Source organism: Alligator mississippiensis, chromosome 1, assembly GCF_030867095.1.
Source record: "Alligator mississippiensis isolate rAllMis1 chromosome 1, rAllMis1, whole genome shotgun sequence".
NCBI lineage: Eukaryota > Metazoa > Chordata > Crocodylia > Alligatoridae > Alligator > Alligator mississippiensis.
In genome coordinates this window covers 124,099,015-124,115,426 of record NC_081824.1, presented here as the reverse complement: position 1 = coordinate 124,115,426, position 16,412 = coordinate 124,099,015, and the positions used below count along the sequence as shown (strand labels likewise).

The window sequence follows — 16,412 nt, the reverse complement described above, 5'->3', positions numbered from 1 at the left end:
CTTCAGCCCAGGAAAGCTGGGGGTACATCTCTCCAGCTGAGTCCAAAAGAACAGAAAACACTATCTGCTCTAAGTTACATCAATGGAAAGCCAAATTAACTGGTCTGTGAAAGGGCCTGCACAAAGCAGCGTTTAAGGAGGGCCCCCCCAGGTAGTAAATAGATCAAGCATTTGCTCTGGGACGCGGCCCCTATGTATGTGTAGGGCTCATGTGTTTTTCCCTGGAGTGAACTGGCCAGGCTTGCACTTCTTGGTAGGGGAGCAACATACGTACACACACACTTTGGTTACTCTGTAAGGTGTAAATCTACCCTGCCTTCATTCTGTTTCTTTCCTCATCCTGCAGTTCTGTAACCTGCAGTGAAAACGAGCGACAAGTGTACAGGAGAAGTGGTTTCCTGGTGTAAGAAACCTCTTTTCCTGTACGTGACCCACCAGTGCTGAAGCAAAGGGAGGGGCGAGTGGGGCGACCACGCCTGGTGCCAAAGTGAAGGGACGCCAGCGGGCGCTGCCCAGCCAGGGCAGGGCATGGGACAGCTGTGAGCAGCTCAAATGAGGGGGTGCGGGGACAGGGGAAGGGTGGTTCCCACTGCTGGGTGCACTACCAGGCAAGGGGTGGGGGCACGTGCCCCCCTGGATCCATGCATGGGGCAAGGGTGGGCTGCCGCTGCAGGCTTTGCCCTGGGTACCAAACTTCCTTGCTATGGCACTGTGACCCACCACTGATGTCTTCCGTTTGAGAATGACATGACCCTCTGCAAATCTCCTTCTCTTTAGTTTCCTAATTATCTCCTGTTCTTGGGCTTTCTACTCATGATGTGGTCTGCTCCTCTGTGCTTGCAGAATGGCGCCAAAAAGCCTCCATCTGCCCTGTCAGGCCACGTTGAACTTCAATTATAGGTCAGGGTTTAGCATGAGGGAGAAGAGGGCAAATCCCCTCACAAGCAAGTGGGTAGAGAGGCAGTAAGGAAGGATGGAGTAGCCTTGTTAAAGTATTAATGCTGGTGTGGGGAGAAAAGAATAAAGGAGTGTCTTCTTTGGTTCAAGGCATAAACCCCCAGTTGATCAGTTCAGTCCATAGGTTAATACTGGTCTTGGATTCCTTGCTCTTGCTACGTTCAGACAGAGTAGCATCCACAAACAAGACTTTCTGCCAGCATTGCATAGAGGCTGTCTCCCAACCTAGTTGATGAGGATCTAGTCTTAGTTATTTATGCCTTTATTTCATTTAGCTGCACTACGGCAGTGTACTGTGCCTGGTTAAGAAATCTTCAGCATTTAGGAAACTGGAACTACTATAGTGCGTGGCATCTGGTGAAATGAGTTGTTGACTAGAAAAGTTGCCTGAGCTAGGCAACCTTTAAGGTATTACCTTGCCCTACCTTCAGCATGGAATTAGCATAAAATAAAGCAACAACTTTCAGCAATGCAAGTTACTATGAGTATATCTGATCCGTATCTTTGAATCTTTACGCTGATTTTCCATAGCATAACAAATCAAGTGCTAGTTCTTGGTCTTTACCTTCTTATCCATGGTCCCAGTTTAGAATATTTTGAAAATTGTTTAAAACTTCAGGGCAGATGCTGTGCTTGACAGCTTTGCTTGTCAGGCACAATGAAGCGTTCTAGTAAAGGGGACAAACATCTGTATAGAGACAGAGCTTTCTCTGGGGCTGATCTCATGCAGGATGATCGCCTCAGGAAGTAAAGGACCATCACAACATGCACCCCCATTCACTTCAAATGTAAGATGTATTTCTTTAACTTGACCACCTCTAACATAAATACAAAAAACAAAATGCAAACAATCTGCATACTACAAAAACAGGAAATTCCACTGCATATACCTCCATTTCTAGGGAGTGGATGAGTAAACAACACCATGTGACAGATGTTAGTTGCATTATGTAGTGCAGATACATTTGCAGAAACTCTTGTAATGAGGTATAAAAACCTGTGTAGACTAGGATAGGTACTAAAGATAGCTATCTGTCTTTATATATATTTTAGAGGATTGGATATATCTTTAAATATAAAATGTATTTGATAATTTGGATCGGTTAATAAAGTTAAAAAAAAAGAGAATAAAATGGGCACAATAAAACTTCCCTCCTTGATCTGCCTTGGAGTCTGAAGAGTTGTTCCTCAGAAGGATCTCTCCAAGGCACAAATCTTCTCTGGTGCAGCTACTTATCAGTCCACATTCAGGAGTGAGTTTAAAGGCTCAGTCTAACCTAATGCATATCAGTTTTATTTTTCGAGCTCTTTAGCCATATTGAATAATGAGCTCTTATCTTCTATACTACTGATACAAACTCTGCGTATCTATACTATACACAGATAAAGATGCACAGACCGTGCTCTTAAGAAAAACGTACTTGAAGTTGTTCCTCCATTTGTTTGGTCAGTGTTGCTCTCTATGTATGGACACTGTCATAGTATTGTCTGTGCTGCTGATGCTGTACACAGCATGTGTTCCTTTGAAGACCTTGATGTTATAGGAAGAATGACCTTTGGCTCGATTTGGTGGTAAAGGCTTAGCCAGTTTCATTACTTAAAGCACTTACTAATTAATGCACATGGCCAGATGGTTATAAGGACTTAGCCCTGGATACTTGTGGCAAGATATTAGCGCAATTCACCTGGGTAAATTCGGCACCGTTGCTGCAGGCTAAAAGTTCTAAGGGTTTCCTGTTCCCCTTATATACATTGATCAAAACAACTTTGTTTACCTCAGACTGTTTACATCAGACATTTCCTGTATCATGTATTTTAACAGACATTACCATTTTTTCCTGGATCACTCTAATCTTTGGACATCCTGTTGTTATCTTGTGTGTTCTGACCCCTTAAACAGTCAGCCTTGTCAGGGGTCTTTGCAGTCTAATCTTACAGGCATACATTTTAGGGTTTTTTTGTAAACCAGTGGTGTTCAACCTCTGGCCTGTAGGCCAAATCCAGCCAGAGGAGCAGTGCCATCCTGCCTTGTGGGGCTCCCCACAGGTCTGGAAATTTTGGTAACAGGGTTGTCAGTGTTAACCACCACTTCCCTGCTGCCCAATTTTCAGGCCTGGGCAGAGCCCTGGGGCTTGGTGTGCTAGATTACACTGGCATGTGGGTTGGGCTGACGTGTGACCAGATTGCTTCTGTGGATTGACCTCACACATAGGATCTGGCCTGTGGACCACCCCTGTACCACTTACTCAGCAGCACAGGCTGGAAGATTGAGTATCACTGATGTAAACAGTGTATACATCCTGTTTTGGTCAGTGCTTTAGTAGAGCCGTTATGTGAGCAGTAAATGCCCTGATTAATGCTTGTATCGATCAATACTCCAGCAAGACCTACACCTGATATTTCAGGACTACAAAATAATTTTTTTTTTTTAGAAGGAAAGTGTGAATCACAAAACAGGAGACTTTCTTACCTTCAATACATCTAGAGATTATAAAAATGAATTTTAATTGGTTATTAGGAAATTAAGAGATGACATTTAAAAGTACTAATCAATTTTAATTTTGAGCAGTCTACATTATCACTATCTTGTAAGTATAACAGAACACTATTAATTCAGTTTCAATTACCTATAGTGTATATTTCAATATTTTTTCAGTAGATGTCGCCAGAGCTTCAGAAGCCCGTATATTTTTCTCTTTCTTACTCTGTTGTCATTTTCTGAAGACTTAAGTCTTTACCATGATTTAGTATGCCGTGTGTTGTCTTTGCTATGAGATTTTAGTGTGTTGGTGTTATGGAAAGAGGTTAGCTCATCTGATTTTGATGGCATGTTGTAGTCTGGTAGTGATTTTCATAGATGCCATGTTATATATTTAATATATAGTTCTATATAGTGTTGACAGGTGACACTATAGGTCATGGAGGAAATGAGAGCCCTTCTCTCAGGTGGTACACTGATTGTGCATTTGACCTTATGAGCTCTTGTGAATAGGATCATTAGGAGTACAGTTAGCAATGACTGTGCACAAAAGGAAGTTACTTTCTAATCACTGGAGTTCTTTGAGGTGTATTGTCCACATACATGTCCCTAATTGTAGGTGTGTCTTATGCCTTGAGCCTTTGATCAGAAATTTGTTTTTTGCTATTGCAGTACCTGTAAAGGGTACCTTGCATGGTCCTTGCTGGGTGGGATGAGTGATTAATAGTTTTCACTCCTCAGAGAGAAAGAGAGAGAACTTCAGCTGGCTTCCTTACAGACTATGGGTATCACCTATGGAGACACTGTGGATGCTGACAAATGTGCAGCTCCCTGGTGTAACACTTTGTAGGAAGTGCCATAAGTTAGAGCTATCCCTGGGACCCAACAGATGTTGTTGGGTCCCTAGGACTGGGAGGTGATCTGCAGTCTGGGGTTGCAGTGTTTTTGCAGCTGCTTTCCCTGTAGCCCAGCCCCTCCCCTCTCCAAGCCCTGGTGTTGTTTGGGGGGGGCGGGGAAGGAGCAGAGGGAGCTCATTCTGGGGATTGCCCAGCCAGCGTTGGAGGAAGGGGTGGATGGATTGGTGCCCCCCCTGTGGATTGGAGCTCCCCCACGGGGAGTAGAGTTTAGCTGCATCAGCCGAGCACTTCTCCCGACCACACTGATAGATGTTAATGAAGGCACTTTGTTTTGGAGCGCTTTCGTCTGAACCCTCATAGATTGTCGTGCAATTGGGCACTTTTAATGCATTCTGCTGCTGTGCACTTCCATCAGTTTACAGCTGTAGAGTACTTTCAGCAGCCAATTGCGTGACAAACTCTCATGTCTGTCACTGCCCTATGAAGGGAAGTGTTAGACACGCTTTAGCTCTGAAGATTAGGAGGAACTTTCGACTATGAGAATGGTCAAGCCTTGAAATATGCTTCCTTGAGAAATTGTGGAATCTCCATCCTTGGAAACTGTCAAGAGTAGTTTGGACAGAAACTTGGCTGGGATGGTTTAGTTAGGGACATTCCTGCCTTGAGGAGGGCTGGACTAGATCAGCGTTTCTCAACCTGTGGGTTGTGACCCAAAAGTGGGTTGTAAGAATATATGAAAGGGTAGCAAACAAACTTTAAGAATGGATTCTCCTTTAAAGGAGAAAAATGTGGGAAACCACGGCTTTCCCCTTGCAGGCCGGCAGAGTTCCAGCCTGCAAGAGGCTGGCTGGGGCCTCCCCATGCTCCCCACACACTGCGGGGGGACAGCAGGTCAGGAGTGAGGGCTCTGGGTGGGGACTGGCCATTGATGTTTACAAAAGGGTCCTGGTACAAAAAAAAAGGTTGAGAATCACTGGACTAAATGACCTTGTAAGGTCCCTTCTAGCCCTACTTTCCTATAAGCCTATGAACTGCTTCAGCTCTAACATATAATTCAGAATGACCAGAACATTGGAGTTAATGGAGGGCATGTCCATGGAACTATACTAGATAGAGAATTTGGTTCAGTTTTGCCAGGTAAGTACATTAAGTCCTTACTGCTGTGGCCAAGAATACCTTAGACCTGAGCTGTACAATTTCACTCTACATGTGAGAACCAACCTGCATCCAGACCTTCAAGAAGAGGGACTCATAGCACTCCCTTTTGCTATGGAGGCTTGAGAACAAAGGTTGGGTCCTAGGGCTCTCTACTGGACAAGAGGTTCTGGTACTAGAACTGCCTTAGCAGGTAGGAAGGGCCAGGAAGATCATGTACACTGGATCCTGGCTCACATCCTGAACAACCCAGCCGTGTAGGTGAGTAGGCATAAAGAAGGTTCTTTGACCAGGAGATCAGGAATGCCTCCAAAAGGGAGCTGGCTCTGAGCCCTCTGCTGGAACAGATCTGTCACTTTCTTGCAAACAGGTCTATCCCTGGGTAACTGCAGCGCACAAAGATAAACTGAAGGGTCAGACTGTATATTTACCAACACTGCTGTTTGGAGACCACCCTCCCAAGGCAATCTGTTGTAGTTTTCCCAGACCTGAGAGGGGTACGGCTGAGAGGTGAGTCTGCTGCTGGATGCACCAGTCCCACAGCTGGATTAGTTCCTTGTTAAGAAGGAAAGGACCTGCCTCATTCTGATTGTTTCTGTAAAAGATGGTAGTATTATTGTCTACCCAGATCAAAATGTGACTGGTTTATATATATTGCAGGAAGGCTTTCTAAACTACCCTAAGCTCCATAATGGGATATAGCCCCTTGTCTCCCTGCACCAATGTCCTTGCACAAGGAAATGTAATAAATGAGATTACCAACCAATTAGAAAAATATTTTTCACTATAAAGCTATGGCAGGTGGGGAAATGAAGAAGGGCATATCTCAGCCGACTTTGTCTCTATCCTTCCACCAACTTAGGGAAGCTAAGGCTGGAAAAGATCACTATGAAGGGTTAATGATGCCTTGCTAGATAGAGCATATGCCATCTTGAACCAGGAGCTGGCCTATCAGGCCCATCCCTTTCGATAAACTATCTCTGTTGTCTGCTGCAACCTTATGTAAAAGCTGAACTGCGGTGCTGAGGGTGTGGGGGAGGGAAAAAGTACATGTCACTGTGGTGACATTACCCTTTCCTGGAACTTCTTTTAACCAGGAATTGTAGATGCAAGTTTCTGTGAGTATATCAGCAAATCTGTTAGCGAAGCAGCGGCTTGCAAACAACACTTCAGGTAGTTCCCATGAATAGACTGTCTCTGAGCCATAACTAAGGGTGTGTATACAAGTTACGTTATTTGTGCTATAAGGCTCCCGAAAGTACTCTGTAGCTGTAACAACAAACGTTCATGACTGCAGAGCACTTTCAAAATGGCTGATCATGTAAAAATTTAACCCTTGTCTGATGTAGTATCAGACAGGAGTGCTCTAGGGCAGAGCGCCTTAGGGAACCTGCGTACATGTTCCCTGCAAGGGTTCATTTCGGGTGATTCCACCCACGTCCCATGTGGCCTTACAGGGCTGGGCTGGTGCTTGCAGTGAGCACTAGCCCAGCCCCACCCAGGGGCTGTCACAGAGGAGAGACAGAAAACTTCTGTCTCCTCTCTGTGCAGCTGGGGAGGGGGGAAGGGAGCCCCCCTGCTGCATTCTCCCCCAATTACCCTTGCTGGGCCTTGGGTGGAGCAGGGCCAGGCCCACAAGGTGGGGGGGGTTCCAGTGGCAGAGGTTGCCGTGCCCAGAGTTGTGGTGGGGAGAGGGAAATGGAGCCCCTGCACCTTGGGGGCCTGGCCTGGCTCTCTCCAAGACCCCAGCAAGGGTAGCCGGGCCAGGCCTGCAAGGTGGGAGGGGGCTCCGTTTTCCCTCCACCCACCCAGCTCTGGGTGTAGCAGCCTCTGCTGCTGTTAAGATGCTCATGTGGGAGGAAGGGAGACCCCTACCACACGGGCCTGGCCCTGTTCTCCCCAAGACCCATTAGGAAGCCCATGAGTTAGAATGATCCCCACAACCCAACAGATGTTTGCTTTTGGGTCTGGGGGCTTGAGCTCCAGTTTGGAGTGGCTACCTGTCTGCAGCCTCTCTCCCCTAGTCCTGCACCCCCCATTCCAGGTCTGTCTTCAGCATTGGGGGGGCAGGAGAGGGATATCTATCTGGGATTTGCCCAGCCTCTGCTGGAGGATAGGACAGGTGGATTGAAGCCCCCCACCTTGGGGACAGGGTGCCTCCAATTCACCCACCCCACCCTCCAGCACAGGCTGGGCAAACCCCAGATGTAATTCTCTCCTTTTCCTTCCCCTGCTCCCATTCTGAATACAGTACTGGGGAGCCCTGCTCCCAGCACGCACTGACAGAAATTTATGAAGGCACTTTGCTTTGGAGAGCCTTCATCTGAATCCTCATATAACAAGTGTTCAGATTCTCACACGATCAGGCACTTTTTAAAGTGCTCTTCAGCTGTGCACATCTGTCAAGGCATGGCTGTAGAGTGCTTCAGGGGTCTGACTATGCAACAAAACATCACTTCTGTCAGTGCCCTGTAGGTGGAACCAGACTCCTCACCTCCATTGCATATAATCACCCTATCTTTATATTTTTAACACAACCATCACTGTTAGGTCATAGCACCTTCTGAAGGGATGGACTTGCTTACAGAAGAGCTGCTGAAGATGTATGAAGAACTTCTAAAAATTAAAGTGAGATGCTGACAAGTTAATTTTATTTTGCAAGTGATAAAAAAAAGAATCGCTCATCTGCAGTAGAGTTACTTTTAATAAATCATTAGAGTAATTTTTTTACTAAATAATGCCTATTAGAAATCAAATTCATTACACTTACATAGGTACTTATTCCAGTCTAGAAAGAAATGTGTCTGCAAGGGTTTTTGGAACAATTTTATTTAGGTAATCTATTTTTCATTTTATATATATATTTATATATGCTTGAAAGAGCTAAACATTTTTCTAAGGCACTTGGAATTGTGCAAGGCAACGTATCCTATAATACTGTACAATTAGCCAGAGCACAGTTTTGCTTGTTAAATAAGAATAACAAACACAAGGAAAATATTGGTGCGATATGAAACCATAATACTCTTTTTTCAGATGATAGTAATGGAGAGAGTGTGTGTGTATGTGTGTGTGTAATATTATATATATATTACAGTACAGATAAAGGACCAAAAGAACTTGTCTTATTAGTGTACAGTTCCAATTATTTACATTCACAGATATCAATACACCTGTGCAATATGCAGTATCAGATCAACTGCTGGACATTTTAAATTCATTTTGCCTGATATTTTCATCAAAGTTGCCATTTTAACCAGAGCTGCTGTGATACAAAAGGCTCCATAAATGTCTTTAAAGCACTCTCTATACAAGTTTAAAAACTGAGCTCTTGATTCTTCACTGCTTTGCATCTTGTATGGTCATTTATTTCTGTGGGAAGTGTCTGCAAAATGCCACAGTTCTGAGCAGGTGCCATTGAATGGGTAGTAATGACAGCTCACCATGCAAGGCAATAGAGAAATAAATCTTTAATACTGTTTGCTGCTTTCTTTTTTGTTTCAAATATCGAATTTTGGCAAAATTTATGCAGAATACTTTGGACGCTTTCTGTTTTTAATCCAGTTAATAAAATAATAAAGATAAAATAAAGTTTCAAAACTGCCTGGTGCTTGATGGTATATATAATTCAGTGATCTTGATTATGTTCTGTGGTTGAATCATGATCCCAGTAAGTCAACATAAAAATTCTGATGGGGCCAAGATTTCACTGTAGGTCCAATCTTGCTCATAGTGAAATCGATGGTAAAACTCCCATTGACTTTGATAGCAACGAATAGGGCCCTCTAGAAATTCTAGTACTAGCTTTAGCTGGATGGTCAGGCATGAGTAGTTTTATTTTTTTTCCATCATTTTAATGACTGCCTAATTTTTCAAGCCCTGCTCATGGGAATCATCTCTTAGAAATCTCTCAGAGGACTTCCGTGGAAAAAGTCACACGAGCAGGAATTTGTCCTAACTATGAAGTGTTTCAAGTCTATCACAGCAAATACTAGTAAGAACATAAAAACTGCCATGTACTGGGTCAAACCATAGGTCCATCTCGCTCAGTATCCTGCGTCTCAGTGGTAGAGCGTGGATGCTGAAAGGGAGACCGAACTGGTCATGACCAGGGATTTTTTTTCACTGTCCCTCACTCACAGCTTCCAGCATTTAAGGTCTATGCAGTTATAATTCAGAGGCTGTATCTCTAATGACCATGCTCAATAGCTACTGATGCCCCTTTTCTCCAAGAATTTGTTCAGTTCCTTTCTGAATCTGGCTAAACTGACAGTCTCCACAACATCTGGTGGCAATGAGTTATACACTTTAATTACATGCCGTGTGAAAAAGAATTCCATTTTGTTAGTTTTAAACAGAACTAGTGAATATTTGGCATATTGATATTACCAGCCAGTGTTGATACCCAGAGTATTTGTTCTGTAAGAAAAAAAAATTAAAATGTGGTTAAAAGCTATTGGCTCTTAAATATACAGCGACATGGGCTGTGCTGGTTTGATATCTCGCCTGAATTTAACTTTTTATTTCATGTGGGTTTAATTTTCTCTTTTAGAATAATAAAAATTCAGAGCGCCATATTTGAAGACAGTAAATTAGCTTTTTGTATTAAAAAAAGAATGGGATACTAACCAATGTAGGTATATTTTTAAGCCTGATATTTTTGTTTTGCTCAGTCATACCAGCTAAAATGATGATCCAAACAGGTTTTTTAATTCCAAAATTTATGCAGCTTACAAATCCATATACCAGCACACAAACTAGTCAAAAGACGAGAAGCTATGTCCTATATGATTTTACTTTGTCATTAAAGTGTTTTACTGTGGTTATATTTCACATATTATTGACAGACTTTGAATAAAAAAATTAATGAGAGAATAAAAATATACATGGTATATCTTTAATTCCTTTGTGGCTACACAATGCAATATTTATTTCTGGATGAAAATAATGATGGAAAACAACTTCCTGGTAGCTATGAGTTCTGTTTCCTTTAAAGTCTTGGAGCAGGTTGTAGACACTGACGAAATAAAACAAGACCTTATTAATCATTAACATTAACAAATAGAAACCTGTCATAATATTACAGTGAAACACTCTTTTTACTTAATCCCTCTGTCTCTCTTTTTATCTGTACTTTCATAAGTTTTTTTTTAAATATCACTTTTCAAACAGAATAATGTAGGCCTTTCAAAAGGGGTTACATTTCCTTTCTTTGTATTTAATCTTTAAAATATTTTATTAACAACCCAATACTATCTTTCACAACTGGTTCTCTAAATATCATTCTTGTCTTCCAGCAGCTAGAATTAGGGCCCCAACATTATTACACTATGCTTTATTCTATAAAAATGAACATTGTAGAGCTAAATCCAGGAACTCTTAAAGGCGGAAGGCAAGTTTTTTTGTTTTTCATCTTGAGTACGTTTCCATTTTAACTTCTAGCAGCTGCATAGATCAAGCTCTTCAAGATACATATACAAAGGATGTTAAAGCATGAAATGATGCTCTTGTGATATAGCAGGACATCCAATGCTGGTAGATGCTGGATTTTAATTCAAAATATTGAATCAGAAAGTGTTAAAAGTAATGTTAAGAATATTTTGATTTTCTGGTATGGCAGCTTTAAGTCCCATCTCTATTACAGGTTCAATCACACGAGAGTTCAAACTGCTCAAACTTCATTGGTTCAAACTGCTTACAAGCAGTGTCTACCAAAGTCAATGAAAGTATTTCCACTGACCTCCATGGTTATCAGATTTACATCAGTATTCCAGTCTGTAGTGCTGACTAGACCTTATCTGTATTTTATAATCACACTAAGTTGTTGCTCAAACTAGATTTGTTGTGAGGTTAGTGTGCAGTCCTGCTGCAACTAAGTTCTCTGATATGGTTGTAATATTAATAGGGGTGAGAGTTTTTCTCTTGAAGACAAGATATTGATGAAACTAAGATTAGAATCTTGCTCAGAATGGGAGCCAAACTTTGACTTTTGAGGATGTTTTTGCTTCACACCTTTCTTTTTGATTGCCAATAAACATTCTCTAGAATTGGTCTGAAAAGATTTTTACCAGAAAGCAATTGAGTTCAGTGTTTCTTCTGTAATAATGAACACAAGTATCATCAAAGCAGAAAATGGAGCTCCATTACCTTCAGCCTTTGTATTTCTCCAGGAGTCAGTGATGTCAGCTACAGCAGGGGACATGAGGAACCTTAAACTTGACTCCTTCTAGATAAGTTCCTGATTCTGCAAACAAGCCATGATATGGCTGATTACTGTGAGCAAGTCTTCCTGACTTCAGAGAGACCATCCTGATAACTTTGGCCCTGATCTGAAATGAGTTTTAGGTAAACTATTTGGCTTAAAACATGTATTTATATGATCTTAGTCTATATGTATAGCATGTTAAGTATTTGGGGGTTGAAACAGATTTTTTTTTAAACCTGTCAGTTCATGTGCAAGGAGATGCAATTTTCCTCTCAGATGCTAGTGTGACTCTTTTGGAACCACTTTAATCTGATTTGCAAACAAGAATTTAGGACGCAATCCTATGTTCTTTAATTATGGAGATCTGGGTGCTTGAGGCCTCCAAGAGTGAGATCAGAATATGGTATAAAGCTGAGAATTTTGAAACAAGTACTCCAGTCTCATGTGCATATATGTCTGTTCGTGTGTACACACACATGCACAAACACACACAGAATACACCCTCATTATAAGTTTTTATAACAAACCCTGCTTATAACCCCCCGCTACTTTTAATAAGCATTTTTTTTTCACTTTTATGATGCAGCAAATGGACTAACCCTATTACAGTGAACAACTTGTTTAATGAATTATTCTCCTGGTCCCATGGAGGTTTGTTACAATGAGCGTATACTGTATAATCATATCTGGTTACATTGCCGAACACAATACAGATGAGTAAGAGGTGGTCAAATGCCCTACCACAGATTTCTATTAATACTCCAGCTGGACAGAAATTAAAACAAGCAAACAAACACATTGATCACATTACCCATAACCAGAGTCCACCAGGGTGGGATCTTTTCCCCTCTTTTCACTCTCATTTTCTGCTTTAAGAACTGCCATCTTAGCCCTCCCCAGCTAGTTTTTCCTTTTCCAGAACTCACCTTCTTATTTCCCATCTGAGCTGCAGGCAGCCTGCACTTAAGAGCTTAGGAATGCACCATATCCTTTTTCACTGGTGATGAGAGCAGTTGAAAAAGCTACCAAGGCAACCAATAACAAATGATCATGAGGCATCACTGAAATTTGAAGCGGTACAGCTCTTTACGGCAAAAGTAACTTGGTTCATCCATCATTGTGACACAGAATCTCCTTAACTTTTCTATTGCTTGGGAAGATTCTTACAGCTTTTGTCCTTCACCCCATTTGCTATTTACAGAAGAGAGGAAAATACTTGTCTAGGGTTAGATGGTTGTGCTTGTATAATACAAAACATATGGTGTGTTGTTCTGATTCACCATACTTAAGGGATCTAAGAGTCCCATTTTGAGAGGTTCTTACTAGGCACGTATAACAGCTACTTCTCCAGATATAATATACTGACTACTTCCTTAAAAACTGTAAAAGTGATATCTTGCCCATATTAAGGACCAAACCAGTCATCTGTATCATTTAATTTTTTTTAAGTAAGCATTATATAACTCTGAGTCAAAACAGTAAACCTTGCACTTACACAGTACTTTCCTTTTCAGTTCAGCAACAAAGAACCAAAACACAGTCTTGTTATTTTGCCAAGTTTCAATCCAAGATACATTTTTAAGGTTGGTTTTACATTCTCAAAATAAGGGATTGTATAGAGGTACTGGCTAAAACTTAAATCTTATGATCTGTGCATTTCTCTATCAGTTAGTGTGAGCAAATACATCTTCATTATTTCCTTGATGTAAAAAATGATGCTTTTCCGTTTACAAAATGACGACATTGCAGACCCTAAATTGTTTCCTATTAATTGTTCTTAAAGCATCTAACTGACTGCATTAAAGGTGGAATGATGTTATTTTTACTTTCTGCAATCTTATAATTGGTTGTTTCACTAGGTTACTGACATTTTGGGGGTTCATACCCATGATTCTGTAGGGTTTTTCATAAAATATAATAAGTGCTTCTGTAGGTCACATCAACCTACTTCCTTAAAATGTTTGCATCAACCTATTTAAAAATAAATAGAACGCCAGCTGATGAAAAGCACCCTCCTGTTACTTGAATGCTCTTTACTAAAATAATCCATCACATTTACGTAAACCTGGCCTTGTAAATATCAGTAAAGAGTGCAATCTAATTTTAGCATCTAATTGCATTCCCGCCTTTAGGCTGACATCTAAAACAATAATCTTTAAGTTTATAAACTAAAAACACTCCACAAGAATCTGTTACAGGTTCTGAGGTAAAAATCACTCTACACAGAACTTTTATTGCCTGAAAAAAATACTCATTTTTCATAATTAGAAACTAAACAGGGCACATGAAAGACAAAAATAAATTGTAATATGTACACACATTAAAAAGGATAAATAGTATATATACTGTAATACTGCATTACATGTATGCTTATGTGAATTCCAGGCCCAGAAAAATCATTGTGTACATTAATCAAAGGATAAATAAGTGCTATATAAGACAGAGAATTTCTTAGTGTAAACAATGCCATAGGCTTGTAATTGGCCTTAGGGCAACATAACAAAAGCACATATTGCCTTTCATACTCCATACCATTTAATTTTAATAGTACTGTATTCACAAATACAATTCCAAGATAGTATAAAAAAATTGCAGAGCTAATAAGCATTCTTCACACACAACAAAAATAGGCTGTAGACATTTTAAGGATTTTCTGTAGCCTTTACAAGGCCCTTGTTGAAGACTCATTGATCCACAAGTTAATTCTTTCTAGAAGCAATCCAAGGGATTCATCTAACACAGCTCTTAAACTAAAGAAGTGGTTGCCTAAACTGTGTAAGGAAATTTATGCCTGATTTCAGTTTTGGATTCAAATGATGTTACGATTGTCGATACTGTCTGCCACAGAGGCTCGTACCACCTTTTTGGCAGTAAGTGGAGCAACAGACAAAGGAGTGTTTTTAAACCTGAATCCTTTCTTTGCACTCATCACATCACATTTTGTCCTTATAATCCTGCCCATTTAATTCTGATGCATAATCAGGGAGGATCCAAGGTATAATGGCATTAAAAATGAAAAGCATATTTAGCTATTCTATATGAGCATTCAATGTATTTTCTTCAAGCATGCTTGTCAGAATTTTAAAAAATACATCTGAATTATACCAAGAGTAATTTCTGGCAACTGGGTTCACTGGCACCACAAAAATGACTGTACTTCGCTAAAGTACTTATGAAATTAGGACTTGATGGTTTACTGCCTTGGTGAGACAGGCTGAGATCTCTCAAAAAACACAAGTGCAGTTGCTCAAGCTCTTGGATTTACAAACTTTCTCCTCCCACTGGCCAAATATATCATTAAAACTGTTCCATAAAGAATTTGCTACCTTTGATCTAACTTTTTCTCTGTTAACTGACACATGAAGTCTCACTCACTCTTTCACATACTCCCTCTCTCTCTCACTCTCTTTCACTCTTCCTGTTCCACACAATTTCCCTCAGTCACCATGGTATAAAGTCTGATGAGTGCCTGGCAACAGGCTGCCAAACGATTGTCTTCAGCAATTTCTGTCTCATCAACCTCAGACGAAAAATCATTTGACTATCCACGTGAGCTTGTCACAGGAAGACAGTCTCTCTTACCATCAAAACGCTGGTTAGTTAAAAAGGAATACTTTATCTGGGTTCTCCTCCTGGTCAAAACTCTGGTTCTGTGATGAAGATGAGAGCCACATCCTTCATTAACCTTAGGATAAGCTGCAACACACATTCACACTCGATCCAGTTCCAGTGCAATCTTAGGTCTTCAGGACGCAATGATTTCCCCAAAGGAAATTAGTATATGAAACAAAGGATACTGTCAAATAATTATGGGCGATGAAATCTGAAATAGGAAATCAAATACAAAGATGTTGTTTCATTCAGTAATGGCATGGGACCTGACAATGACCTGACACTGGTTTATTTTCTTTCACCTAACACAGTTATTCCTTAGCAGCAGTAAATTGTGCCAACTAAAATTTAAGACAAGCCCCCATGCCAGGTTATGAAACTATCATCAGACTTAAGAAGTTTGGTTTAAATTGTTTGACATGGACACACACCCATGAAAAAAATGAAAGAAGCATCTGCTTTAAAAATAATATTATGAATAGTTCATCCAAAGGAGACAAAATCTCTCAGTTTGGGTAGATAAAATCATGTATGTTTTTTCTGACACATGGAGACATTTCCTGACAAGACAAAGCAAGCCACCATGATATTGTACACTTCATATTTATATGAATTTTTCAAACAAGGGCAAAATGCAACACTTGATATTCACATGCTATATAAACAACTGGAAGAATATGCTGTCTTGTAAAGGAGGATGTACGCTTTTAATCTGTATTGATCAGAATGATGTTTAACAACTGCAAAGGTTAAGGATGAATCTTGTGCGAGAGTGAGGAGTTTTAAAAGTAGTGATACATTAATTATTATTAGGTGCATTTTATAAATATTAACTATTATCACCTTCCCAAGTCTGAAGGTTTGGATTTTTTTTTTTGGAAAAATCTACTTTCTTGGGATTACATTAGAAATGACGTGAGAAAACAGAAATAAATATCAGGACCAAAGGGAAAGCTTTAATCCTTATGCATTATAATACACTATGGACAAATAAATGTCAAAGGCTGCCTTCTTTACAGCTCAGTATCGAATTTGGGCAATGCTAGAAAGCTGTGGAAACAGATTAGCAGCTATAATAAACAGTTCCCTTATCTTTTCATCCTACCAATAATTTCATAAGTAAATCTGTTCTGACCAGCTGCCGCTG

General features: G+C 40.5%; 1 protein-coding gene across 4 annotated transcripts in view; it reads right to left on the bottom strand.

Annotated features, from left to right (window-relative positions):
• Positions 1-13,845: 13,845 nt before the first annotated feature.
• PHACTR2 (phosphatase and actin regulator 2) overlaps positions 13,846-16,412 on the bottom strand; it is a 245,001-nt gene continuing 242,434 nt past the window's right edge. For all 4 annotated transcript variants that reach the window (XM_014605548.3, XM_019488385.2, XM_019488384.2 and 1 more), the window contains one exon: positions 13,846-15,476. In XM_014605548.3, the coding sequence (XP_014461034.2) occupies positions 15,461-15,476 (16 nt within the window). In that variant the 3' untranslated portion in view covers positions 13,846-15,460. The remainder of the gene's footprint in view (positions 15,477-16,412) is intronic.